Consider the following 25,665-nt stretch of genomic DNA (forward strand, 5'->3'; position numbering starts at 1 on the left):
AACTTCTTTCTCATTATGCTTAAATGTTTAACTATATGTTACTGAATTCTGGAATGTATAATGCTTTGTGATATTAAATAATCTCCACTAGGGGAGCTTCTTTCTATTACTTAACGCATAGAGTTTGAATTCTTGATAGCAGAAATTGGTTTCATTGACTAGTCTTGCTTGACTATTGTCTGCAATTGCTGGTACTATGTCTGCATGAAATGCTACAGGTTATATGTCTTTCTTCCCTTGGAACTATTCATTCATAGGTCAGTATTAATCAGTCTTGATTGTTTGAAGGCAGATGGAATGTGGGAAAACCCAGACGATGGAAGTGGAAGTGAATAGACGATGATTATGTAGAAGAAGAAAAGAGGAAGAAATGACAAGTCTGGTTTTCTACAAAGAAATCCTTTGGAGTTGTTGATAACTATACAACGAATCAGTATGAGGAAGATCTTGTCAAAGGTGGGTTTTTTTTTTCTCTATTGGAAATGAACATGCTTCTGTAGATACTTGAGTTATTTTTATAAGATTTAAATGGGAATTTTGTTTTTTTTTCTATTTAATTGATATTCCGATTTGCTGTTTAGTACCTAACTACATTCCATGATGATTCCCTAAGTTATTTTGTGTTCTCTAACCAGGCTTGAGGGCATATTTAGTGATTCTGCATGTTATATCCAATCCTTGTGTAAAAGATATGTACATACCATGGTTCATATGCCCCCAAAATCTGAAATTAGAATGTGGTGATTTGAGTGAGACTTGACAATGATTCTTGTGGTGATAGTCATTAAAATTCCAGTTTTAAATAGCGGCCATGGAGGGGATTCATTAAATTGTAAAGCTACATTGTTTCTACCCTTTTTTTTTTGCCCTCATCCAACATTGGTGTCCAATGCATAATTGGACCCATATGAGAAAACGATCTTCTGAAAATCTCCAATACATGGAAAACTTAGAAAACATTTAACTTTCTTGTGTCAGACACACCTAGTTGATACTCAGTCGAATCCAAATAACATAGGCAAAGATGTTGCTTTTATTGATTCAAAACCTCTTATGATTTAATTTTGTCGAGTAATCATGATTTCCTATCCTTTTTGTTTGGATAGGGAGATTTACAGTTTTTTCATCTTTTACGAATCTGAAAACAACTGGTGAAGAATTAATATTTCTTCTGATCTATAATATGATTTCATCTTTGTGTATGAAGATGTAATATTTGAATAGTCTCCGTTTAGACCCAGTCGTATCTGGTTGGTTGATGACTTATATTGCAGCTTGATTCTGAAGCCTTCAAACTAATATAATTGACCATAGTCCGATTCTGTTTTTGTTCCGGGCAAGCTTGGAGTTGTATTTAATTCATTTGCACTGGTTGACATCTTCGATGTACTTGTCAGATATCCTTGTGATATAACTACTTTTATGTGTTATCCTAATTCCTACATTATATTTACCAAAGATGAACTGTACAAGGATGTTTGATCATTTGCAGAGGTTGAGCGTTTTTGGGACCCGAAGAAAAGCATTCTGCAGCAGAATGCCTCTCCTAACCCGAGGAAATTATCGACCGTAATTTGAATACTCTCTTGTTTTGTTGTATAACAGTTTTATTTTCAAGTATCCATAAACTTTTTACGGACTGATCATTTGATTTCTTGTGAACGGATTTCCAGGCCAAATGGAAACTGCTTCAAACTCTGAACTATCATTGCAGATACATTCTATGGATAAGCTACTTGAAAATGGGCTAAACATAGATGAGGTGGATAAGGTAAATCTTATTCATACCAAAATTTAATATCTATATTCTGCCGTTTCTAGCATACAATGTCTAATTTCGGTATGATGAGACAGGATGGTCACACTGCTCTTCATAAGGCAATTATTGGTAAAAAGGAGGCTGTAATCAGTCTTTTACGAAAAGGTGCAAATCCGCATATCAAAGATAAGGTGAGGTAACATTTTGTTATCATAACCCGTTGCGGCTTCTTGTTCTATTCTTACGCATATTAAACTCGAATTGTATCTCTTTATCCCAAAACAGGATGGTGCTACCCCACTCATCATGCAGTCATGTTGGTGCTTTGCAAACTGTGAAATTATTGCTGAAATACGATGTTGATGTCAATGTTGCTGATAGAGTGAGTTGTTCATAAACTTTTTGACACTTATATGTATCTTGCTTGTCGCTTTGCTTCGAAGTTCTTTTGCAACCCCTTATTACAGGATGGATGGACACCATTGCACATTGCTGTGCAAAGTAGAAAGAGAGATATAGCAAAAGTTTTGTTGATCAACGGTGCGGATAAGACCAGAAAAAACCAGGTAACCAATATAGTTAAAGTAACAATCTCGTTTATTTTTTCTCTTCCATGTTCGATGTTGTTGGATATTTGTTCGAGCATGTAGGGTTCCCTCCAATTTCTTATTATTATTTTTAATACCGTGTCTGCCTGATACTATTTAGTCAAAAGTAAGGGATATAACTTCTAAAGAACTCCCAAATACATTGAAAATACCCCATGTTGGACACGCATATCAGACACTCACACCTAGAGACCAAATAACATTGGGAAGCCCTATTCAGATATATAATGCCTAGTTTTCTTTATAACTAGCAACTATGAACTTCGTACAAGGGGCTGTTTAGTTAATTTCTGATTTGTATAATGAATAAATGTTCTCACTTAGTTTTCTGGTTTCGTGCATATTCAGCACTATTTTTGGAACTTGCTGATAAATAATGTATCATTCCTGGCTATTTTGCCATCAAATGGTTATGGTCATGGCAATGAAACATGAATCATGCAGTTTTCCTTTATAACTGTTACTCCGACCTTTATTTTTCCTAGAAGTACTCGTGCTTGAAACTCATGTCTGATGCACACTCTGAAATATAAAAAAATGAAAACATATCCGTCTCGAGACAGATGTCCTGAATTTGAGTGAGATGTAGCTTTTTGTTATTGATGAATGTAAATTTGGTCTACTTTTGCTGCATTTCAGGATGGGAAAACTGCCTTGGATATAAGCTTGTGCTATGGAAAGGAATTCAAGTCTTATGACCTTGCCAAGTTACTGAAGATACTGCCAGCGGAGAGTTATCTATGACGAGCAACAAACATGCCTGACTTTGAGATGTAACTTACAGTAATAAACAATTATTTTACAACGTCCAGAGGACTTGTTGGTGGGCTAATTCATCTTAAAATATATCAACAGAAAATCCTTGTATTTTTAGTTCACGATCCTGTACATGACTCTAGTGTATTCAGAAATTGCAGTGAAGAGATGCAATGGTTTTACATGGAGACTAGGAGCTGTTGGAGACTGGAAATTCCTCAGTACTTCATGCTTGCTTTCAATGACGATCATTGTGTGATGAAGACTGATACAATTGATCCATCGCTTATCGTTGCATGTGGAATGTCAAATTTCCACATTTTAGTTAGCTGGAAGAACTGATAGTGGAATAAGGCAATAACTGATAGTAGAAGATAATTGCTTAAAGTTTCCCTTTTTATTGATGTGCTTGTCGATACATGCTCTCTACATAATTGTTATCGGGAGCTCTTTTTTTTGTGTCGCCCGAATTACACGTATTTGATATGTATATAGTATAGATACGAGTTTCCAAACACCCTCCAATTAAATGGAAAAAAACCCCCTGAAGATATTAATGCCAATACATATTTGAATTAACAGCTTCATGTCGGAATAATTTGGTTAATTTTTTTTAGTTCTTTTGTGGTTGGTTAATTTTTTATCCAGTCATCAATACGAGTTAAGAAATAAACAAATAAATCTACCATGCAAAATAATGATAAATAGGAAAAAGATCAAAATTTATATATTGTATGAATGCATAAGAAAACATCTAAGGGTCTATAAAGAATGGCCCTTGTCCAATTCATAGTCCAAACATGGACAGAGTAAATAAAACCCTTTCCCAATGGACACGGAAGAAGAGAGAGAGCCCAACAAAGAAAGAGACATAACAAAAGCAGAGCACCTCTTCTTCCGAACTCGGATTCGGATAGTACAACAAACTCAATCCACTTCACAGCTCTTCCATCCAAAAGCAGAAATTTGAAGAACGAAGGCAAGAAATGGCAACGGTCTCGGCATTTTCAATCCCTTCACGTCTAATCTCCAAAACCCATTTTAAGTCTCCCGAAAATCTCTCCTTTTCCTAATTCCATCCTTTTTCAGACGAAACTATGTTCCTTTTCTTCCAACAGCATCTCCTTATCCTCCAGAAAGACCAAAACTCTTGATGGGACATGGAAACTCAAGTCTGCTGAAGAAGGAGAAACATCTGTTTCCCAACAAGAGGACCCTGTTGTTGCTGAACAACAAGACTCGGTTTCTGTTCCTGTCTCTCCTTCAGACACTCTCAGAATGTACTTCCAGGTATTGGATATTCTTTTTTTAGATACAGCTTGTGTAATTTTTTATGCTATTTTGGTCTGCGAAAAGGAAATTGAACTATGTGATTCAGAGCCGGCTTCTCTTATATGTGAACTATCAAAGTCCTCTGTTGATGCAAAGGAATTTTGTCGGTTGAGTGAATTAAGTTGAGCTTCTAAGTTTTATTTTGTTACTTAATCATGTAAAAGTTCACAAATAGTTTTTATTAAGTAATGGGGAATTGTAATTATATTTGTCAAAAGGTTGCTTTAGATAATGCTGGATTCTAAACTTCTTTCAGTTATGCTTAAATGATTAACTCTTTGTTACTGAATTCTGGAAAAAATGTATAATGTTTTGAGATACTTAAAGAATCTTCACCAGGGGAACATCTTTCTGTTACTTAAAGGCATAGAATTTGAATTCTTGAATTAAGCAGAAATTGATTCCATTGACTAGCTTTGTTTGAAATTGTCTATTTGGATATGTATATTTCTCTACAAATTTCTTCCCTTGGAACTATTCATGCATAGGTCACTATTAATCAATCTTGATTGTTTGAAGGCAGATGGAATGTTGAATGAAGCTGAAATTCCAAAGGTGACCAAGGCACTAGAGGTATAATGAACCTTTTAATTTCCAAGCAAATTATAGCAACAGCATTTATCATTTGCAGACAAAACTGATCGTTTTGATAGGCAGCTTGATAGATTTATCTTCAAACTGAACGACAGGGACTTCTATTTTATCCGAAGGACCGGAACCCGATCTTAGTCTAGTGTCTCACTAAATCCCTTAGAAAATGGTTTCTTGCAGAGGATAATAATTCACATAATTGCTATCTCTCACTGAAAAGAAAACAGGGAAAACTATTTAATTGTACAACCATGTTCCCATTGATATTATTGATGGCAGGTTCTTTGACTTTGTTTAGAGTATAAATTATAATTGAATCTCATGGGATGATTTATTTGTTCCTTGTAGGGTGCTGAAGGCGTTTCCAACTTGAAGGTTCAAGTCCTCGAGGTATTGGCACTGTTGAGGTGAGTCTTCTTTTCGTTGCTGCTTGATATGCGCATACGTATACGTATGCGTATTCATACATATATGTATATGTTATTTAAGATTTCAGATCACTTCTCATGGGCACCTCTGACCTACGGGGTCATAAAGCTCGAGTTCATAGTCAATTAAACAAAACAATCACTTTTCCTGTATTCATTATGAGACCCTTTGCTCAATGACTCCCAACTTGGTATCAAGGGTCATACATTTTCTTCTTACCATCCCAGGATCCACTTACCGAGTTTCGGTTCATTCGATTGTTGCATACTTCAGTATTTACGACATAGAAAATGACCTTTTAATCTCTTTCTCAGTTAATGAAACAGACAACGGTCCAAGCTACCGGAGTTGCATCCAATTTGGTCGAGATCATACAGGGTGCAGGATTCAAGTTACAAATTGAATCTGAGTTTCGATGATGAAGAAGACATTCTTGTGTAGATCTCGCATTTAGATTTTAAAAAAACTCGTGTCTTTGAAGTCCTGAGCTCCTTTATTTTGATTCAACTATTCAAGATGATATTCTTGTTAGAGAAAAATTGTTCAAAATGAAAATGTAAGCCTTTGCTTTTATAATTGAGTTGAGTTCGATAAACTTGAGCTAAATTCATAATTTTAAGCTTGAAATTCGGTTCGAGATGAATCAAATTTTAGACTAGGATCGAGTAAAACAAGAGCATGAAGACTGAAAAAGACTAAAACAGAGATTGAAAAATTAGAATCCCAAATGATGGTTGCTTCACAGGTCATTGAGACTATACAGTAGAAATCATCAAACGGTTCGTTTGGTTCTAGAAAATATTTTTTTATTTTCAGAAAAATAATGTTCATTTTCAGTTTTTTAAAAATTAGAATATGTTTGATTAATGTAAATGAAAATTGATATAAAAAATATAACACTCGTAGTCCGTATACTCTTGATATACGAGTCAAAATATCACATCAACTTGATAAACATTTACGGAGCATAAAAGCTTAAGATATCGTTTTTTTTTCTAATTAGCATTCTTAACTCAATTCCATAATTCTGTAAGTTTAATAAATGAACATATAAGCTAGAATCACCATTCACATTCCTTTAGGAGTCACTTCTTACCATAGTAACTCCGTCATTGGCTCATTGCAACTCAATGTTTGTGTGATAACATAAATACAAATTAAATGCACTCACCTTGGTCGCACTACTGAACTTTGTACGATACTTCTTATTCACATGCTCCCTCCTTTCCTTTTGGGTTGTTAGGAACGCTAGATTAATAGTAGTTTGACAACGTAGCATAATAACATATTATATTCAAACTATATGTTAGTATCAAACTAACATAATCCAAACTTAAATATAAAATTCAATAAAAAAAACCGATACTTAAATCGATATAAAACTAAATCATACTTCCGTCGTAATCTCAAACTTTTTAAAATGTTCATTGAATTCCATAAATATTTATCTCCACTATCAACCCTTCAACTTGTACCAATTACAAAATCAAGCCACTAATTATGAATTCTTTCTAAAATTCATCTTAACTTTTCCATTGAATTCATAATGATCCTTCACCATTATGATCATTACACTTTAATTTCTAAAATTTCCAGCACCTTAATAAAATTCTCAAATCGATACTTTAACATTCAAAAACTTGCACTTCCATCCCAAAACTTCTTGGACTTTTCAAATTTAACCATCCATCTATACAAACTTGTAATTTGATCACAACTCAATAATTTAAACTCAAAAATCAGCATACTAATAAAATTTCCAGCCTTACAACATTTTACCCAAATAATACCTCCACATTTAATAAACTTACAATCATGTCCTAAATCTTATATCACCTTTCGAATTCCACCTTTAATTTCTCCCAAATTTGGAATTAAATATCAATCAACTTCCTAACTTAAAATTTCAGCATTTTAATATTAAAATTCCACAATGAACACCCCAAATATCACATTCATGCTATATTGTCCCACAATTCACAATACTTATAAATTAGCACTTTTTCTATTTCAAGCTTCCAAATTGATCTCCAAATCACATAGAACACTTCCAATGTCAATTCTAGAACACTTCCAATGTCGAATACCCTTAGTAGACTAGGACTTGATTTTCATTAAATTTCAAGCATTAATTCAACTTCCTTTCATTAAATTCATGCTACTTAAATCATTACAACATTAAATTTATTCACAACTCAATCAACTTCTATAAACCCTAACCATGACAAAAACATAATATAAGCTTACACACTTGAATTTAAGCATTACCTAGCTTTAGAATTACTCAACAACATCAAAAAAATAAAAATCTCCCATAAATCTTCAAATTCAAACGTGTTCTTCAACCACCCAATTCATGAATCTCAACATCTAAGCATGATTTTCATGTAATTTTTATGCCAAATGATAGAGAATTTCAAGAAGATTAATTCTCTATCTAATAGCTTATCCTAAAAATCAAAGAAAATGGCTTAAAAATGGGAAAAAAAATCTCACCTTCCATGGAGTTCACTGCAGCAAAGGGGAGAAGATGAGCACTTTTGCTGATTTTTCCTTTCATTTATTAGCCTTTACACTTGCTACTAAACCGCCATGCTTGCTCCAATCTTTGCCACCTCAAATTCCGGGAAGTTTTTTCATACGACAGTCTTAATATATGACTAAAAAAAGACGCTACCGAAAATGTTATTTTTTTAACATTTTCGGTAAAAAATTTCCTAAAACATTATTTATTTTTACCTAAAACATTAATTTTTTTAACATTTCTGGTAAAGTGTTGAATATTAACATTTCTGGTAAAGTGTCGAATATTAACATTTTCGATAGAAAAAAGTAATGTTTTAGGTAGCGTTTTACCGAATATGTTAACAAACTCGATAAAGCGCCCAATAATAACATTTTCGGTAGAAATAATAATGTTTTAGTTAATTTTTCCCCCCGAAAATGTTTAAAAATAATATTTCCGGTAGCGTATTTCCTTAGTCGTATTTTAGGCTATCGCACGTGAGACTTCTCCGTTTTAATCTAATAAAAATGAATTTAAAATTCATTTCATAAGAAATTCCCAAAATACCATTAATGAATCTTGAAAAATACCACTTGCCATTGAAAACATCTTTCATTAAAATATCTGAAAGTCAAAAATGAACCAAATTTAAGTTTACTTTCTACTTTAGCTATGCAATTTTTAAAAATTGCATTTTAGTCACTAAATTTTTCACTGTTCGACCAAATCTAAAAAATTACACTGATATATTCTAAATTTCTCTGATCTAAAATATGAAAAATAATATTTCTAACACTTATCTAGAATCATTCAAATTTTCTTTAAATTCTAGTTCGATCCGATTATCCGATTTTCATACCTAACTTTATTATATTATAGCTTTTATCACAAATCTCGTACCGAAAATTTGATTACCATGAAAATTCTTGTTTTAGGACAATCTGTTCATTTACATGCTAAAATATACAAATTTTCCAAAATTACATTCTTGGACCCTAAACTTTTACAAAGTTTATACTTTAGCCACCAAACTTTCAAATCTTACATTTTAGTCACTAGTCAAAATTTGGGGTATTACAAAAATAAAAATAATTAAAATATATTTGATATCTATTTTTAAAATATAAATGAACAAATAGTTATAAAATAATTATATTAAAATATATTTTTTGCATAAATTTATTATGTGAGTTATGCAAATATAAAACAATAAAGTTGATAAGAAATTTTATAACACAAATCATTTTAGTTTATAATAAGAGTATAATGTTAATGCATATTGTACATCAATTAAATTTAAAAATATATAAAAAAAAATATTATTGTAAACGATAGCATATAAAAGTGTCATTAAAATAAAATTAAAAATTGTTTAGTGGTATTTAAGGCCCTCAAACTTTTGGGAAAAACTAGTATAGCCCTTGAACTCTTTTCTCACTCAATGTAACACCTAGATTGGAGGGGGATCAATCTAACCCTTTGACTAACCGAATCAAACATTGACCATCATGATGCTTACATGACAGTTCACAATATTGATGTGATAGTTCACAATCCCGTTGTGATAGTACATGATGGATGATGATGTGGTAGATGAGCTTAATTGATTTTTTGGCTAAGTTCGAGAACCTAATTGATTCTTTTATAAAGTTTAAAGACTTAATTACTTTTTTGAAAAATAAAAAAATTATTGAAATTTAAAATATAAAATATAAAAAATTATTAAGATATTTAATACATTAAATATAAAATTACTAAAAAATAAATTATTAAAGTTATTAGCTTAAGGACCAAATTGATTATAAAAAAAGTTTAGGGACAATATTAATTCTTGCAAGAGTTTGAGGTTTTTAGATACCATTAAGTAAAAAAAATCATTGTTAAAATGATTTAAATCAGTGTAAGTTAAGTTAAAAAAATTAAATTTTGTGTTTCCATATTTTTAAAATTTTGAAAACAATTTTAATGAACATACTAAAAATATATATTTAAAAAAAATAAAAATAACTTATATTTCCTAGAACTAAACGTACCTTAATGTTTTCGAATAATTGGAGAGAAAGAAGCAGACATGTGTGGGGTTGAAGAAGTAGACAGTTGTAAGGAGGATGAAGCAAGTGCTAGAGGGTTAAGTAGTCAAACTTCAGTTTTAAATTATTATTCTATGAAAAAAATTAAGTTTTAAATTTGACTCAGTAGTTAAGATGTAAAATTTTAAATCTGACTAAAAATATATGATTGTTCACAAATTATCGAGATGATATTCAACTTAAAATTTAGAATTTAATACATGTAAATCACCTTAATAAAGAAAACTAAAATTGAACGTTTAAAAACTGAATAATGAGTAAATTATACAAACACCACTAATGTTTGAATAAAATTTTGTTTTCATCATTGAAGTTTCAAAAATAATAAAAAAATCACTAACATTATTGATTTATAACAAATTCACCATTCTCGGTTAATGATAATTACCGCAGGAACAGAATGTTAATTTGGCCCATGGATGACATTTTTTGACATCATTTGATTATGTTCATTGCTCAAAATTCACCTTTTTCTCTTCTCTCTTAATTATCTCCATGACTCTCTTACTTCTCTCCTTATTATCTCCAGGCCTCTCTTACTTCTCTCCCTAAAATCACGGTTGGCTTCTCCTTTCTTCCAATCTAAATAGAAACATGAAAGGTGTTGGCTTTAAGCTCCAATCAGTTTGCTAATGAGGCTCATCGAAGTTCGAACAATATGCCAAGCTAGAAGACTTTAAGTTAGTCTCGTTTTCATCGGCTCGGCAAGTATGTGAAGAATCCGTGCTTAGCTTTGCACCCTCATCAGGCGTCCCAACTTTGATTTTTTCAATATTTGGACTGAAGCAGAAAATAATCGATAATGTAAAAGACATGGAGAATAGAACTAATGCAGTTATCACATAGATGACATATGGAGTATGAATTTATGTCTTCTGTTTGTCATTATACAAAATGGTTAGTTCTATCTAAAACCAAACCTTTGCAGAGCATAGTGACTGGTAATATCCAAACAAAATAAGAAATCGAAGATCCAACATTTTAAACAAAATCTTAAAAAGGTTTGAAAATGCTAAGACATGTATCACTAGGAAAATCTTAAATATTGTGATTACTCACTCAAGGCAAGACATGCATGCAGTAGTCTAGTATCGACCGAGGCGATTACCCAGACTCTGATTACACCATCTGTATAGCCACTAAACAAAGTTCTTCCATCCACACTCCACTTCAAGCTTGTGCAGAGTATTACTAAAATAAGTTTTTGGAAATACTTTAATATCTAAGAAGGTTAAAGTCAAAACCAAACACCATGAAAAAAGTAAATTGAAAACAAAAAACAATTACTATAAATTGATAAATGTCATAATTGTTGAGATTAGTAGTTAGTTTGTTACTTAACAGTTTGTAAATTGGTTAGGTAGTTAGTTGCTTAGCTTTGTATAAATACATTCTTTTGTAAGTTTATGTTAAGTGGAATAAAATATACATGTTTTATAATAATATTACAATCTTTACATGGTATCAGTTTTAGCCAAGTTTCTTGGGCTCGTTTTCTGTTTTCTCTTGGTCCCTTTTGTTTGCCTATTTCTTGTTAACCCCTTTCCCGTCATCTCTCATGCCTCCGGCGATGGATTCCAGTGCCATCGATTTCAATCACCCTTTTTACTTGCACCCCTCTGATACTCCTGGTACCCCGCTTATCTCTCGTCAGTTGATTGGGATCGAGAACTACATGATTTGGAGCCGTTCTCTTTGCATCGCTCTCCTTGCGAAGAATAAGCTTGGATTCATTGATGGTGACTATTCCATGGACAGTTTCGATCCGATTTTGCATCCTCAGTGGGATCATTGTAACACAATTGTTCTTTCTTGGATCCTCAATTCTGTGAGCAAGGAGCTTTCGGCTGGCATCGCTTTTACCTCTAGTGACGCTCTTGTCTGGAAGGATTTGAAGGAGCGGTTTCATAAAGTGGATGAATCTCACTTTCTTTTTTTTTGCATCAAGAAATTGCTCGATTATTTCAGTGTGACTCATCAATCTCAATTTATTTTACTCGACTGAAGTTGCTTTGGGATGAATATTCTGCCCTAAGTCTTATTCCCTCTTGTGATTGTGGAAATTCGCAACAAGTTCTTCAGCACATTCAGCGTCAACGCCTCTTTCAATTCCTTATGGGCTTGAATGACACTTATTCATCCATTCGGACTCAGTTGTTGCTCAATCAGTCATTACCATCTGTTAATCATGTGTATTCTTTGTTGATTCGAGAAGAGTCGCAATGCCTTCATCTTTCTGGCGTTTATCCCATTTATGATTCATCTGCGATGTTTTCCAGTTCTTCGGTTGTATCCTCTGTTAATCAGACTTCTTCATGATCTCGTAGGTGTTTTTTGGGAAATTGCGATCATTGTGGGATCAAAGGTCACAAATGTGACCAGTATTATCGTTTGATCGATTTTCCTTCTGATTTTAAGATCGGTCGTAAGAAGAATGCTCATGCTGTCTTGAATGTTAATTTGGAAGGTTCACAATCTGATCACACTTCTGGTTCTTTATCTCCTCTTGCTCTCGTGTCTGTAGCGCCTTCAGTTCCAGTCTTCACTAAAGATCAATATCATTAGATTTTGGAGCTTCTTAACAAGCCATCTGTTATCAACATGGCTGGTGTTATGGTAAGCACTCTGCAACTGTTAGGTCTCTTACCTGGATTTTAGATTCTGGAGCAACTGATCATGTCTTATCTGATCTTCAATTCTTGAATAATCCTATTAATTTCACTTCTGTTTAACGTCTTGTTCATCTTCCCAATGGTAAAACAACTTTTATTACACATATGGGTTCTGTTTTCTTAGATACTATTCATGAGTTGCATCATGTTTTATATGTACCTCATTTCACCCATAATTTGTTGTTAGTGTTAAAATTATCCAAATATTTTCATTGTTTTGTTGTATTCTATCCTGATTTTTGTCTTTTACAGGATCTCTCCAGGCAAGATTCAGGGGATTGGTAGGGTTATTGGTGGTTTGTATTTGTTAATTTCTTTACATTTTGATTCTGTTTGTATGTCATCTTCTTCTGATAATAAAACTGCCACTTGGCATGCTCGATTGGGGCATGAAACTCTTAATAAAATGCATAAATTGTCTATGTTTTCTTCTTCTAAACTTGACAAAACTTGTGTGCATGATTGTACTATTTGTCCTCAAGCTAAACAACATAGATTACCCTTCTTTTCTAGTTCCTTTAGGTCTGATAAACCTTTTCATCTTATACACATTGACTTATGGGGTCCTTATAGAGTGTCTACTCATTCTGTTCATAGGTTTTTTCTCACAATAGTTGATGATCACACTAGGATGACTTGGATTTTCTTGCTAAAACTTAAATCTGACGCTATCCTTCATCTCAAGTCTTTTTTTGCTTACATCAACACTCATTTTGCTGCTCAAGTTCATATTATTAGAAGTGACAATGGCTCATAATTCTTCAGTATTGAATGTTCTGCTCTTTTTAGTTCTTTAGGTATTATTAATCAATCTTCTTATGTCAAAACACCTCAACAAAATGGTATTTCTGAGAGAAAACATAAGCATCTCTTAAAGTAGCTAGAGCCCTAAATTTCCATTCTAATTTGGCTATAAGGTTCTGGGGAGATTGTGTTAAGACTATCTGTCACATTATCAATATGTTTCCATCCTCTGTATTAAACTGGAAAACTTCATTTGAAGTTTTTATTCATAAAATTCCTTATTTGTCATATCTTAGAATATTTTGTTGCCTTTGTTATGCAACTGTACCTCATGAATCTGATAAGTTTTCACTAAGAGATGTTCCCTATGTGTTTTTGGGTTATTATTCTACTCAAAAAGGCTATAAACTTCACAATTTTATTACTCGTAAAATTTTTTTTAACAGGGATGTCTTGTTTCATGAGCATATATTTCCTTTTATGTTTCCTATTTCTAAGTCTTCTCTTTTTTTTTTTCCTATTTCTGCCTCTGTTCCTGATTTTGATGTTTCCTAATCATACTATTGTTTCTCCTTCTGATTCCATGGCATCAGTTAGTTCCCCTATTTTAGAAAGTAATTATGATCAGGATTTGTCTATCTAACCTATGCATAATTCTCCTGTTCATGATTTTTTTTCTGAGTCATTTGATATTGTTCCTTGTGTTGCCTTTAGAAGGTATTCTCGAACTTCTCATCCTCTAGTATGGATAGAGGATTTTATTTGTTTTATGCTCAAGTATGACCATTTGCCTTTTAAGACTCAGGTTTTTCTTAATTCCACTTCTATCATTTAACCAAAAACTTGTGTTGAAGCTAGTCAAAATCTCGCTTGTGTTAAAACAATGCAAGAAGAAATTCAGGCTTTGGAGTCTAATAAGACATGGTCAATTGTTTTTCTACCTGCTAGGAAGGTTCCTATTAGTTGTAAGTGGGTGTTTAGTGTGAAATGTACTACTTCTGGGGAGGTGGAGAGATATAAAGCTAGGTTTGTTGCTAAAGGGTATAATAAAAAAATATGGCATTGATTATTTGGATACTTTTTCTCCCGTTGTCAAAATGGTCACAGTTAGAAACATCCTTGCTCTTGCCTCTCATCATGCTTGGCCTATTTTCCAGATGGATGTATTCAATGCTTTCCTCCAAGGTGATTTGCATGAGGAGGTTTATATGACATTACCTGAAGGGTTTTGCAGTCGGGGGGAGAAAATGGTATGTAGACAGCAAAAGTATTTGTATGGCCTGAAGCAAGCTTCAAGACAATGAAATGTGAAGCTATCAGAGGCCATGTTAGCTGCTGGTTATGTTCAAAGCAAGCTAGATTACTCATTATTCACAAGAAAGGAAGGAAGCAGTATTGTGATCCTGTTGGTATATGTAGATGACTCGTTGATAACAGGTAATGTCAACAAATTGATTAATGAGTTAAAGGAAAGTTTGAACAAAAATTTCAAAATGAAGGATTTAGGTGACTTGAAATTTTTCCTTAGATTGGAAATGATGAGATCTCAAGAAGGGATTCTTTAGTATCAAAGAAAACATGCTTTGGAGTTGATAATTGATACTGTCTTGGGAAAAGATAAATGTGTTTTAACTCCATTAGAGTAAAATTTGAATCTTACATCTACTAAGTTTGAAGAAGAGGTGAAAAAAAAGATGTTGATGCTTTGTTAGCTGATAAAACAATCTTTCTAGGTTAATATACCTCACTCATACAAGGTCTGTGATAGCCCTGTAAAAAGACTATATTTTGAGTCTTTTTACTTAAGTTATTGATTATCTTTAAAAGCAATTGTAATAACATTTTAGTTGCATATTGTTGCATTTAGGACATTTATTGCATGTGGTGGAAAAGTTTTGCCTCGGTTAGTTTTTCTTTATAAAACTAATGTCGCTGATGAGATGGGTTGTGTGTTGGTTTTGATGATGCATGAGATAGGAAATGACCTCGGAGGAAATTATTTACCATGAAAAATTTTGTGCGAGGGCCAAAGGAACTGAAGACGATGACCGTGAGGAACAATTTTCGCGGCGGCAAGATTTATCTTGCAAGTCTGACGTAGTACGAGACAAAATTATTGATGTCGCGTGGCCAGCTGTCCATTGCACCTCACGTGAGCCTCTGCCCCTTCCAGCTGCCATATTATTCACGAAATTGGCATGAATTGAAGGGTAGTTGGGTAAATTTCAAGATCACTAAACCCTAGAAATTCCTCACTATAAATAGCATATTATTCCCACCATTATAGAGATCCCCACTCTCATATACCCTAAAAGCTTTGGAAGAGGCAACTGCAACAACTTCTCCACTGTTCCCCTCTCGTCCTTCCTTGTTGTCCTCCATAGTCAGGCTTCATCAGAGTAGCGGCTAGGTCCTTGAGAGAGGCTAGCCCACTGGAGCGGTCCATGGTGGTGGTACGATGTCACGACAAAACTCTGTTTTTGTGAGTTTCCTTCTCCTTGTTCTTTATTTCTTATGTTTTAAGGGCTTATACTTAATGAATATTTTGGGCAGATTTTAGCCACATTAGGAATTGTTTTATTTGGTGTTGGAAATGTTTGGATGATACTTTATTTTGTGTTTAATGTATGATAAGTATATTTATGTTTATTGTTGTTTTGTTCACTGTTTTAATCTTATGCCTTAGCACTGTAAGAGCTTTTGAAAGATTGCCTGATGACTTGGTATAATATTTCTGGTCTTTGTAAGAGCTGTTGAGAGATGGTCGTTTTTCTAGGAGTTGATACATAATATCGAGAGATTTAGGTTAGATTTACGTGAACAAGAGAACTAATCTGGGATGGTGAGGTTATAATCTGCCTTAGAGACAAGGAGAAGGTTTCAAGCGACTAAAAGGGATAATACTTAATCGATAAGCAAGGGTCACTGTTTACGCTGAGAGGAATTTCTATGACAATAGTTTTATCAGGTTCCTTACTAGAGATAGTTTAGGAACACTTTAGTAAATCATGTAGGCACAACATACTTAGTTCATCCTAGGCATATAATAATTTCTCGTTGTAGCAAATCCAACTCAAGTGCTCCATTAGAAGTCTACTTGAGTGAGGTTGCTATTCTATATTCAGAACTCAAACATTTTTCACCTTAGCAACTTTAATTTACTTATTTTTGCCATTAATTTTTACCTTAGCAATTTTTATTTATTTACTCTTGCATATTTTTCTTGCCACGACAAAAATTATCTACTCACTTCACTTTATACATTTCTTGCATCAACAAACATTTTCCATCTGTTCATACCAGCTGGCATAACACATTTCTTATTTATTTATATCATTATATTTAGACGCTTAGGATTAGTTAGTGACGCCTATTCTTAGCTGAAGCAATGTTTAAAGAATTCCCTCAATCCCTATGGAGATGATACTCACTCACTACTATATTACTTGCATCAATTGTGTATACTTGCACAAATTTTTATGCCACAACACACACATTTACATGCGATCAAGTTTTTGGCACCGTTTCCGGGGATTGGCAATTGGTGTTTTTAAAAGTTTTATATCATTAATTTAATTCTTTTTTTAGTATAGATTTATTTTCTATTTTTGTATACCCTTTTCAGGTGTTGAGTTGTTGCATAACATGTAGAATACCCAATGATCCATTATCTTATTTTGAACCTGAAATCGAGCAATTTTTCCTTCTAAGAAGACGGGTTCGAAGAGCTCAAAGAATTATATATGAAGTTTGAAATGAAGTGGAGGATTCTGAAGTTCTAAATGTTGCAGTAATTCATAATGATGAGGTTATAGCTCGACCACAAACTATTAGAGATCATTTAGCTCCCACATTGGACGACCTAAAACTTGGTATTGTAGCTCTCGAAATTCAGGCAGCCCACTTCGAGCTCAAATCAGTCATGTTTGACATGTTGGACTTGATTAGGCAGTTTGGTGATGCACCTCATGAGGATGCAAGGCAACATGTTCGAGCATTTTTGGAGGTGTGTGATTCATTTTGGCAGCAAGGTGTGCATGAAGATGTGTTGAAATTGAAGTTGTTTCCATATTCATTGAAAGATCTTGATAGGGCATGGCTTAATGGAGTACCTTCTGGCTCGATAAAATCATGGGCAAACTTGTGTAAAAAAAATTTACTACGACACAATCCACCCAATATTAACAACCATATTAGGAATGCCATAGCATCTTTTTGTCAAACTGATGACGAGTCTATGTTTGAGTGTTGGGATAGATACAAGGGATTCCTACGCAAATGCACCAATCATGGATTCCACGATTGGACGTAAGTTGTTATGTTCTACCATGGTATAAATGCTCCAACAAGACTGATGCTAGATGTTGTGATAAATGGTACTTTTCCAGACAAGTCACCTGAAGAAGCATTTGATATCCTTGATAGAATAGGAAACAATGACTATCAATTCTCTTCTTCGAGACTAGGAATGGGGAGGAAGACTCATGGATCACTTGAACTTGATCTCAAGAACCTTATTTCAGCTCAATTGTCAACCTTTACTAATATGTTGAAGAATATTCAATGTCCTAACGAAGTGAAAGAAGTCAAGGTGGTAAGTTCTACATGTATTTTATGACATGGTAATCATAATGTGAGCGAATGCCCTAACAACCACGAGTCTACCAACTATGTGGGAAACTTCAATGGGAGCAACAACCCCTACTCGGACACTTACAATCCTGGATGGCTTCAGCATCCTAATTTTTCTTGGGGGGAATCAAGGAGCCAACAATGCCAACAACTCAAATTGGCAGCATAGCATGATTGAACCCCTAAGTTTTCAAAAAAAATAATTACTGAGGCAAAATACTAACCAGGAGTCAGCATCTTCAGCGAATACCAACTCTTTGGAAGCTACTCTCCAAAACTTCATGGCAACTACCAATGCTCTATTGCAAGATCACATAACATCTATTGAGAGAAAATGAGCATTATTACAGAGCCAAGGGGTATGTTTGAAAAGTCATAGTTAATCTTTGCGAGCCTTGGAAATCCATGTAGAAAATATTGTTGCAGCAGTACATGCACGCCCACAGGGCAACCTACCTAGTGATACTAAAGTCACTAAGGTTCCAGATAAGGAGCATAGTGGTGCATTCACCTTAAGGAGTGGAACCAAAACATACAAAGATTCTAAGTTTGAGGGGGAGACACTCGGAGAGCCCAACCAAGATATTGTGCACAAAGATTCGGAGATCCAAGAAGACTCACATTCGATGGAAAAAATGATGAGGGTTCAAAGAGTACAACCAATGAAGATAAGAAAAATGTTGCCATGGAAAAAGATAAACCCCCACCAACATGAGTGAATGGACAAAGGGTAACTTCTAATGTCTTCAACACGCTCAAATATGCTAATGATTCTATGGGAATCTACGATGGAAGAGGAAGCTACCGAATTTTGTCGTAACAAATTTTTATGCGTTGATGATCGCTTGAAGCTCGATGAAGAAGACGAAGTGGAGCTCGAGGATATTCCAGAGGATATGAGTTAGTCTAGGTTATTCATAGCTAAACCAGGTACAAAATTTGAACCTTTGGATTTCATTGAATTTATTCATCCTAAACCCTAAGGTGGCGTTTGGTTCGCTAGAATATTTCTGAGGGAATTGGAAACTGTGAATGAATTAGAATCTGTCAGGAATTGGAATCTGAAACCTGTTTGGTTGGCAGGAAATTGAATTGGAATCAAATTTCATATTCTGTTTGGTTTGCAAACATGTCAGATGAATTTGATTTCAGTAATGTAAAATGACATAATTGCATTTCTTGTTTTTTTGTTTTATTTTAGTTTGTTTTATAACTTACATATAACAATATATTATAAAAATTAAAAAAATATTAAATTTTCATTTTATTGATTGATTATTCATTTCAATAAATTATAAAAATCATACTAATGGATATGGGTTGGGTTGGGTTGGGTCGGATTTTTGGTCCATCGACCCGACCCGAGAACAAGGGGACTTCTACCCGAGACCTGACCAAAATAAAGTTTCACCCGACCCGACCCGAATATATGAATTAGAAACCCGACCCAACTCGACACGAAATAATAAAAAAATTATTTTTATTCAATAAAAACAGTGACTTAATTGAAAAAATTATATATTGAGGGATATTATTGTAATTATTCATAAACCCTAAACCCTAAACCTGACCCAACCCGAACCCGAAATTTTTTAAAAAATACGACCCGAATACCAAAATATTGATGAAGGTTGTATGGTCAAATTTCACATTCCCTCTAAAAGATTTCAATTCCATCATGTTATGGATGAAATTTACTTTCCCTTATTTGATGGAATTGGATTCCAATTCTCCCTTTGAAAACTTGAACCAAACATGGGAAAGTGGTGGAATTGATTCCAATTCCCCCTAATTCCAAGAGATTCCAGCGAACAAAACGCCACCTAAGTAACTCCATCTGTCTAGGCTAGAAATTCTAAAAGAATTAAGGAATGAGATGAAGATTAAGGAAAAAATTCTCTAATGAGAAATTATTATTTGTCGCGGTATTTTTGTTGTGTGTTGACACTATAAATTTTCTCTTTAGTTGTATATTGTTTCCTTATTTCAATAGGCAGGGAAAGAACAATGTCATACATGTTAGTGGCTACTGTCATTGGGATGACCCCTACCTTTTCAAAGATTTTACTGCCCAGACGAAGTTGCCACACCAAAGAGGAGCGAAAAGAGATCCTATTCCACTATTATTCAGCTTCATGTGGAAAACACTTTGAAGGAGAGAGAACTACTGAAAAAGTCCTATAATTCATATATGAAAGACACAAAATGCCAGAGCAAAATATTTTGAAGGTAGGAATGTTATATGTGGGGCATTTTGGTTTATACTGGTGATCCAATCGAACGCGACAAAATTGCCATATTAATTTAAGATATTTGGAGTTTGCATCCCTTCAACCCTCTTTAATTTTTTACTATAGCAATTTTTTTGTTGTGTGTTTGTTTTTCTTTGCTTTATTTATTTATATCTTTATTTACTTTTAATATTAGTTTTTTTAATAAAAATAGACTTCCAAACATGTGAACAAGGGTAGTATGTTTTTCTTTATTTCTTTCTTTACTTTTAATATTAGTTTTTTTTGCTATGGCATTAGTTAGGATTAGGCTAGTTATTTGGAATTAGTTAATGATGTCTGATGATGATACTTTTTTTTTGTCATGGTTGGAAATTAATGTACATGACTATTAAGGTGGATAGAACCAACCATAGGACTCGATTCTTTGTGACTCTTTGAACATGATTGTATGTTTTCTATGCTTAAAGAACTTATAAAATTTTTATGAAAGAACTTTTGCATGCCATGGTATAGAATTTTGGTAATGAACTAAACTACTATATCAATGTTTGAAAGGCTAAGTTAAACTCAATATTTTGAATTGTGTTGAATTGCAAATAAATGCCTTAGTATAATTGTAAAGGGACACTCCTCTATGTGACGGCATTGTTTGGAAATGCCTTGAATAAATGTGAGCCTTAGCATATGAGTGAATGAAAGTAGTAACATGATGACTCTATTTGACTAGCTCGAGGATAGAAGGTATGTTCTCATTCATCTAGAGTGAGGGATGATAGTTGTGATAGGCTGACTCCCCTTGTGCAGTGCTAAAAAATGAAAAATTGAAAAATTGAAAAATTAAAAAGTTTAAGTGTTGAATAAATAGGAGTAATTTTGTGCTTAATGAATAATTTATGCCTTGGCAAAACAAAACAACTTACTTGGGGACTTTCTAATTTTGTTAAGCATAGACTAGATACAATCACACACTCACTTGCAAAAGATATTGGCCTAGGGAAAGGTGTTTGACTTCTCAATTAGTCTAGCATCTCGAAGGCAATCTTTTTGCTGAGGGATGAAATTTTAGACCACTTGAATGTCCTGATTTAGACTTTGCCATAGCATTTTATTTTTTTGTTAATCATTATCCATTGCTTGAGAACAAGGAATAGCTTAAGTTTGGGTGTGTGATAACTTCGTAAAAAGATTATATTTTGGGTCTTTTTACTTAAGTTATTGATTATCTAAAAGCCATTGTCGTAACATTTTAGTTGCATTTAGGACATTTATTGCTTGTGGTGGAAAATTTTTGCCTCGGCTAATTTTTCTTTATAAAACTGATGATGTTGATGAGAGGGATTGTGTGTTGGTTGTGATGATGCAGGTGATAGAAAATGACCGAGGAAGATATTATTTACTATGACAAATTTTGTGTGAGGGCCAAAGGAACTGAAGACGATGACCGTGAGGAACAATTTTTTCCGTGGCAAGTTTTATCTTGCAAGTCTAACGCAGTACGAGACAAAATTACTGATGTCGCATGGCCAACTGTCTGTTGCACCTCACATGAACCTCTGCCCCTACCAAGGATTTGGGACCACTTCCAACTGCCATATTATTCACGAAATTGGCATGAATTCGAGGGTAGTTGGGTAAATTTCAAGGTCACTAAACCCTATAAATTCGTCACTATAAATAGCATATTATGCCCACGATTTTAGAGATCCCCACTCTCACTTACCCTAAAAGCTTTGAAAAAGGCAGCTGTAACAACTTCTCCACCGTTCCTCTCTCGTCCTTTCTTGTTGTCCTCCATAGTCGGGCTTCGTCGAAGTAGCGGCTAAGCCCTCAAGAGAGGCTAGCCCACTAGAGTGATCCATGGTGGTGATCTAATGTCACGACAAAGCTCTGTTTTTGGGAGTTTTCTGCTTGTTCTTCATTTCTTATCTTTTAAGGGCTTGTACTTAATGAATATTTTTGGATGATTTTAGCCACACCATGAACTATTTTATTTGGTGTTGGAAATGTTTGGATGATACTTTATTTTATGTTTAATGGATGATAAGTATATTTATGTTTATTGTTGTTTTGTTCACTGTTTTAATCTTATGCCTTAGCACTCTAAGAGCTTTTGAGAGATTGTCTGGTGCCTTGGCATAATATTCATAGTCTTTGTAAGAGTTGTTGAGAGAATTGTTTTTCTAGGAGTTGATACCTAATATCGAGAGAGCTAGGTTAGATCTACGTGAACAATGAAACTAATCCGAGATGATGAGGTTGTAATCCGCCTTAGATATAAGGAGAGGGTTTTAAGCGACTAGAAGGGATAGTACTTAATCGATAGGCCAGGGTCACTATTTACGTTGAGAGGTATTGTCGTGGCAATAGTTGTATCAGGTTCCTTACTAGAGATAACTTAGGCACGCTTTAGTAAATCTTGTCGGGCAACATAGACACAATATATTTAGTTCATCCTAGGTATAGAATAATTTATCTCCATAACAAGTCCATCTCATGTGCTCCATTAGAAGTCTGATTGTGTGAGGTTGTTGGTTTATATTCAGAACTCAAACATTTTTTGCCTTAGCAACTTTAATTTACTTATTCTTGCAATTAATTTTTGCCTTAACAGTTTTTATTTGTTTACTCTTGCATATTTTTCTTGCCACGACAAAAATTATTTGCTTACTTCACTTCACACATTTTTTGCCTCAACAAACTTTTTTCATCTGTTCATACCAGCTACCATAGCACATTTCTCATTTGTTTATATCGTTAGATTTAGATGCTTAGGATTAGTTAGTGATGCCTATTCCTAGTTGTAGCAATCTTTAAAGAATTCTTACAATCCTGTGGAGACGATACTCACTCACTACTATATTACTTGCATCGATTGTGTATACTTGCATAGATTTGTGTGTTACAACACACATTTACACGTGATCAGCCTGATATAACATTTGCATTACATCATCTCAACCAATTTATGCAAAAACCCAAAGAAAGTCACATGGATGTTGCACTTAGAATTGTAAGATACATCAAGAAGGATCCAGGAAAGGGTCTGCTGTTCAAGGTTGCAAGTAATGATAAGATTGTAGCCTACTATGATGCTGATTGGGCTGCTGGTCCCATGTCAAGGAAGTATGTCATAGGGTTTTGCATCAAGATTGGAGATTCTCTTGTTTATTGGAAATCAAAAAAGCAGAATACAGTCGCCAGGTCCTCAGCTGAGGTAGAATACAGAAGCATGGCCATGACAACTTTTGAACTAGTTTGGTTGAAAGGTTTGCTTGAAGAATTTGGCAATAAAGTATCAAATACTTCGTTCTTTTAGTTTCTTACTTGATTTTATGCTCTCTCTTTTTTTTTTGCATTTATCGAAGCAATTATTTCATGCTGATTGTTCACACGTGATCGATGTTATTTTACTATATTTATTTTCTTTTTTCCTTCCACTTTCTTTGATTTTGCAGGTTTGGGATTCTTGAAGAGGCCGGTTTCCACATTTAGCTGCAATTTTAACAGCATTAAGCATCGCTTTTCTGAATGATAGGTAATCTATGTTACTTTGAATGTCACCTTAGAAATGGATGGATGAGCTCTATTTGCTCTAGTATTGAAGGTTGTTATGGTTATATTTAGTTTTCTCATTAATAGTTTCTAATAATTGTTTGTCATATAGTTTGGCTGGTACTTTTAGTGAGAAGGTGACTAGAACTGTGAGGCAATTCTCTCCACATTTAGCAGCTAGTATTGAAGCTTAAGAAATTATTTGCCTCATTAATAGTTGCTAATGATTGTTTGTCATATGTTTTTTAAGGATAATATCTGTGATGGATCCGTCTAGAAGTTGGGCTGCTCGTTGGCTACGAATTGGTAAGTTTTTAAAAGTTTAAGAGCCTTATTTGCATGGAGAATGGAGGTTTGTATGATTTGCTTTATTGTATGAGGTTAGTTTGATGTTTTTACTAATGGGTGAACCCTGGATTTTAAGATTTATTCTCTTGGCTGATTGCTGAAATAATGCATGCCTCTATGAATGCTTCTATGTTATTCGAATTCGGGTATTAGTTTCAAATATGAGCATATGTCCAACACGGGCATGGTTAATTTTCAAACCTTTTCCATGCATTTGGAGAATCCTCTTCATACTTTCGAAAAGTTGTCGGACATGCTGTTGGACTAGATATTTCTAACAAAAATGAAGAGTCGGAGACATGGCTTCTGAACTTTATGAAGCACCATACTTTTGACATATTGATGATAGTTTTTCACTGTAAAACAGTATATTATCCAATTAGTATTATATCATTTCTTTTATATCCATTTCGGCTTCTGATGCCTTCTCAAACTATATGTTTACATTACTGGATCATATGTGATCTTTAGATATTCGGTTTCTTTACATTTCTGTAAATCCTTCTCAGGGAGATTTATCCCTGGTTGTTAAGCTCTTGCAGTTTCAGAGGCACTTCCACGAGAATTGCAGGTACGGTGTCTCATCCATTACCAAGTAAAATTCGCTTATCCCTTTTATATGCCGATTAGTTCACAAAAGTAAAATGGATGATCATGTATGAAACACAATGTGCATCTTTTTTAATATGTAGGCCTTCCATGATAATATTTGGTTTCCCTTTTCAACTTTTCTCATGTCGTCTTTGATTCTTTGTAGCATCCTACACCCCGGGGGGGGGGGGGGGGGTCGTATTTCAACTCTCATCATGTAAACAAAACATTATATACATTGTACTGAAAAAAAATTATAATGTCAAATCCAGAAGTTTCAAATCTTCAAGAATCGAGTATACTATCTCGTTTCTCCGTTAAAAAGATGATACAATTGCAGCATGATATTACTTTTGCGTTTCCAGTATTAATCCTCCTGTTCCTTCATACAGAGTATGTGTGAAGAAGTGCATGTTCAGTATGTACCACCGAAGCGGGCATGAGAAATAAGTGTATCTTTTCTTGTTCTAGACAACGTTATATATTACATCCTCTGTTTATTTTAGTTATTACATTTTACTTGAATATTGAACAACATTACATTTCACTTAATGTTGAACTGTGTGCTTGAATGTTTGTAAACTTCAATTTATTTATGTTGTTAAGTATTTTTTTATTTAATTTGAGTCGTATCAAAGTTGTTATTGGAAATTGTTACTGCAGGATACGATAAATTTGGGCAATAAAGAGTTTGTGTTAACATTTGTAAATCAATCTCGATTAGAGGCGTTTTTACTTTAAATGCTGCTAAATGTCGTAACCTTTTGCGGCGTTATTAAAAAACGTCGCTAAATGTCAGAAATTATTACGGCGTTTGTTAA

At 33.9% G+C, this 25,665-nt stretch overlaps 1 protein-coding gene, 1 long non-coding RNA gene and 1 pseudogene across 2 annotated transcripts; all 3 read left to right on the forward strand.

The window, feature by feature from the left end:
• The first annotated feature begins 218 nt into the window (after positions 1 to 218).
• On the forward strand, positions 219 to 3,139 carry LOC120130825 (annotated as a pseudogene).
• Positions 3,140 to 3,291: 152 nt separating this feature from the next.
• LOC120130954 lies at positions 3,292 to 6,051 on the forward strand. Its single transcript, XM_039148098.1, has 5 exons — positions 3,292 to 3,428; positions 4,170 to 4,413; positions 4,975 to 5,028; positions 5,395 to 5,453; positions 5,790 to 6,051. The coding sequence occupies exons 1-5, from the start codon at positions 3,292 to 3,294 to the stop codon at positions 5,791 to 5,793; spliced, it is 498 nt and encodes a 165-aa protein (XP_039004029.1). The 3' UTR covers positions 5,794 to 6,051.
• An 8,521-nt stretch (positions 6,052 to 14,572) lies between these two features.
• LOC120130743 lies at positions 14,573 to 22,306 on the forward strand. The gene is made up of 3 exons (XR_005516855.1): positions 14,573 to 14,924; positions 15,465 to 15,969; positions 21,717 to 22,306. It is a non-coding gene; the product is annotated as an uncharacterized LOC120130743 (long non-coding RNA).
• Positions 22,307 to 25,665: the final 3,359 nt, after the last annotated feature.

This window comes from Hibiscus syriacus, unplaced genomic scaffold (genome assembly GCF_006381635.1).
Source record: "Hibiscus syriacus cultivar Baekdansim isolate YM2019G1 unplaced genomic scaffold, ASM638163v2 tig00110548_pilon, whole genome shotgun sequence".
Taxonomy (NCBI): domain Eukaryota; kingdom Viridiplantae; phylum Streptophyta; class Magnoliopsida; order Malvales; family Malvaceae; genus Hibiscus; species Hibiscus syriacus.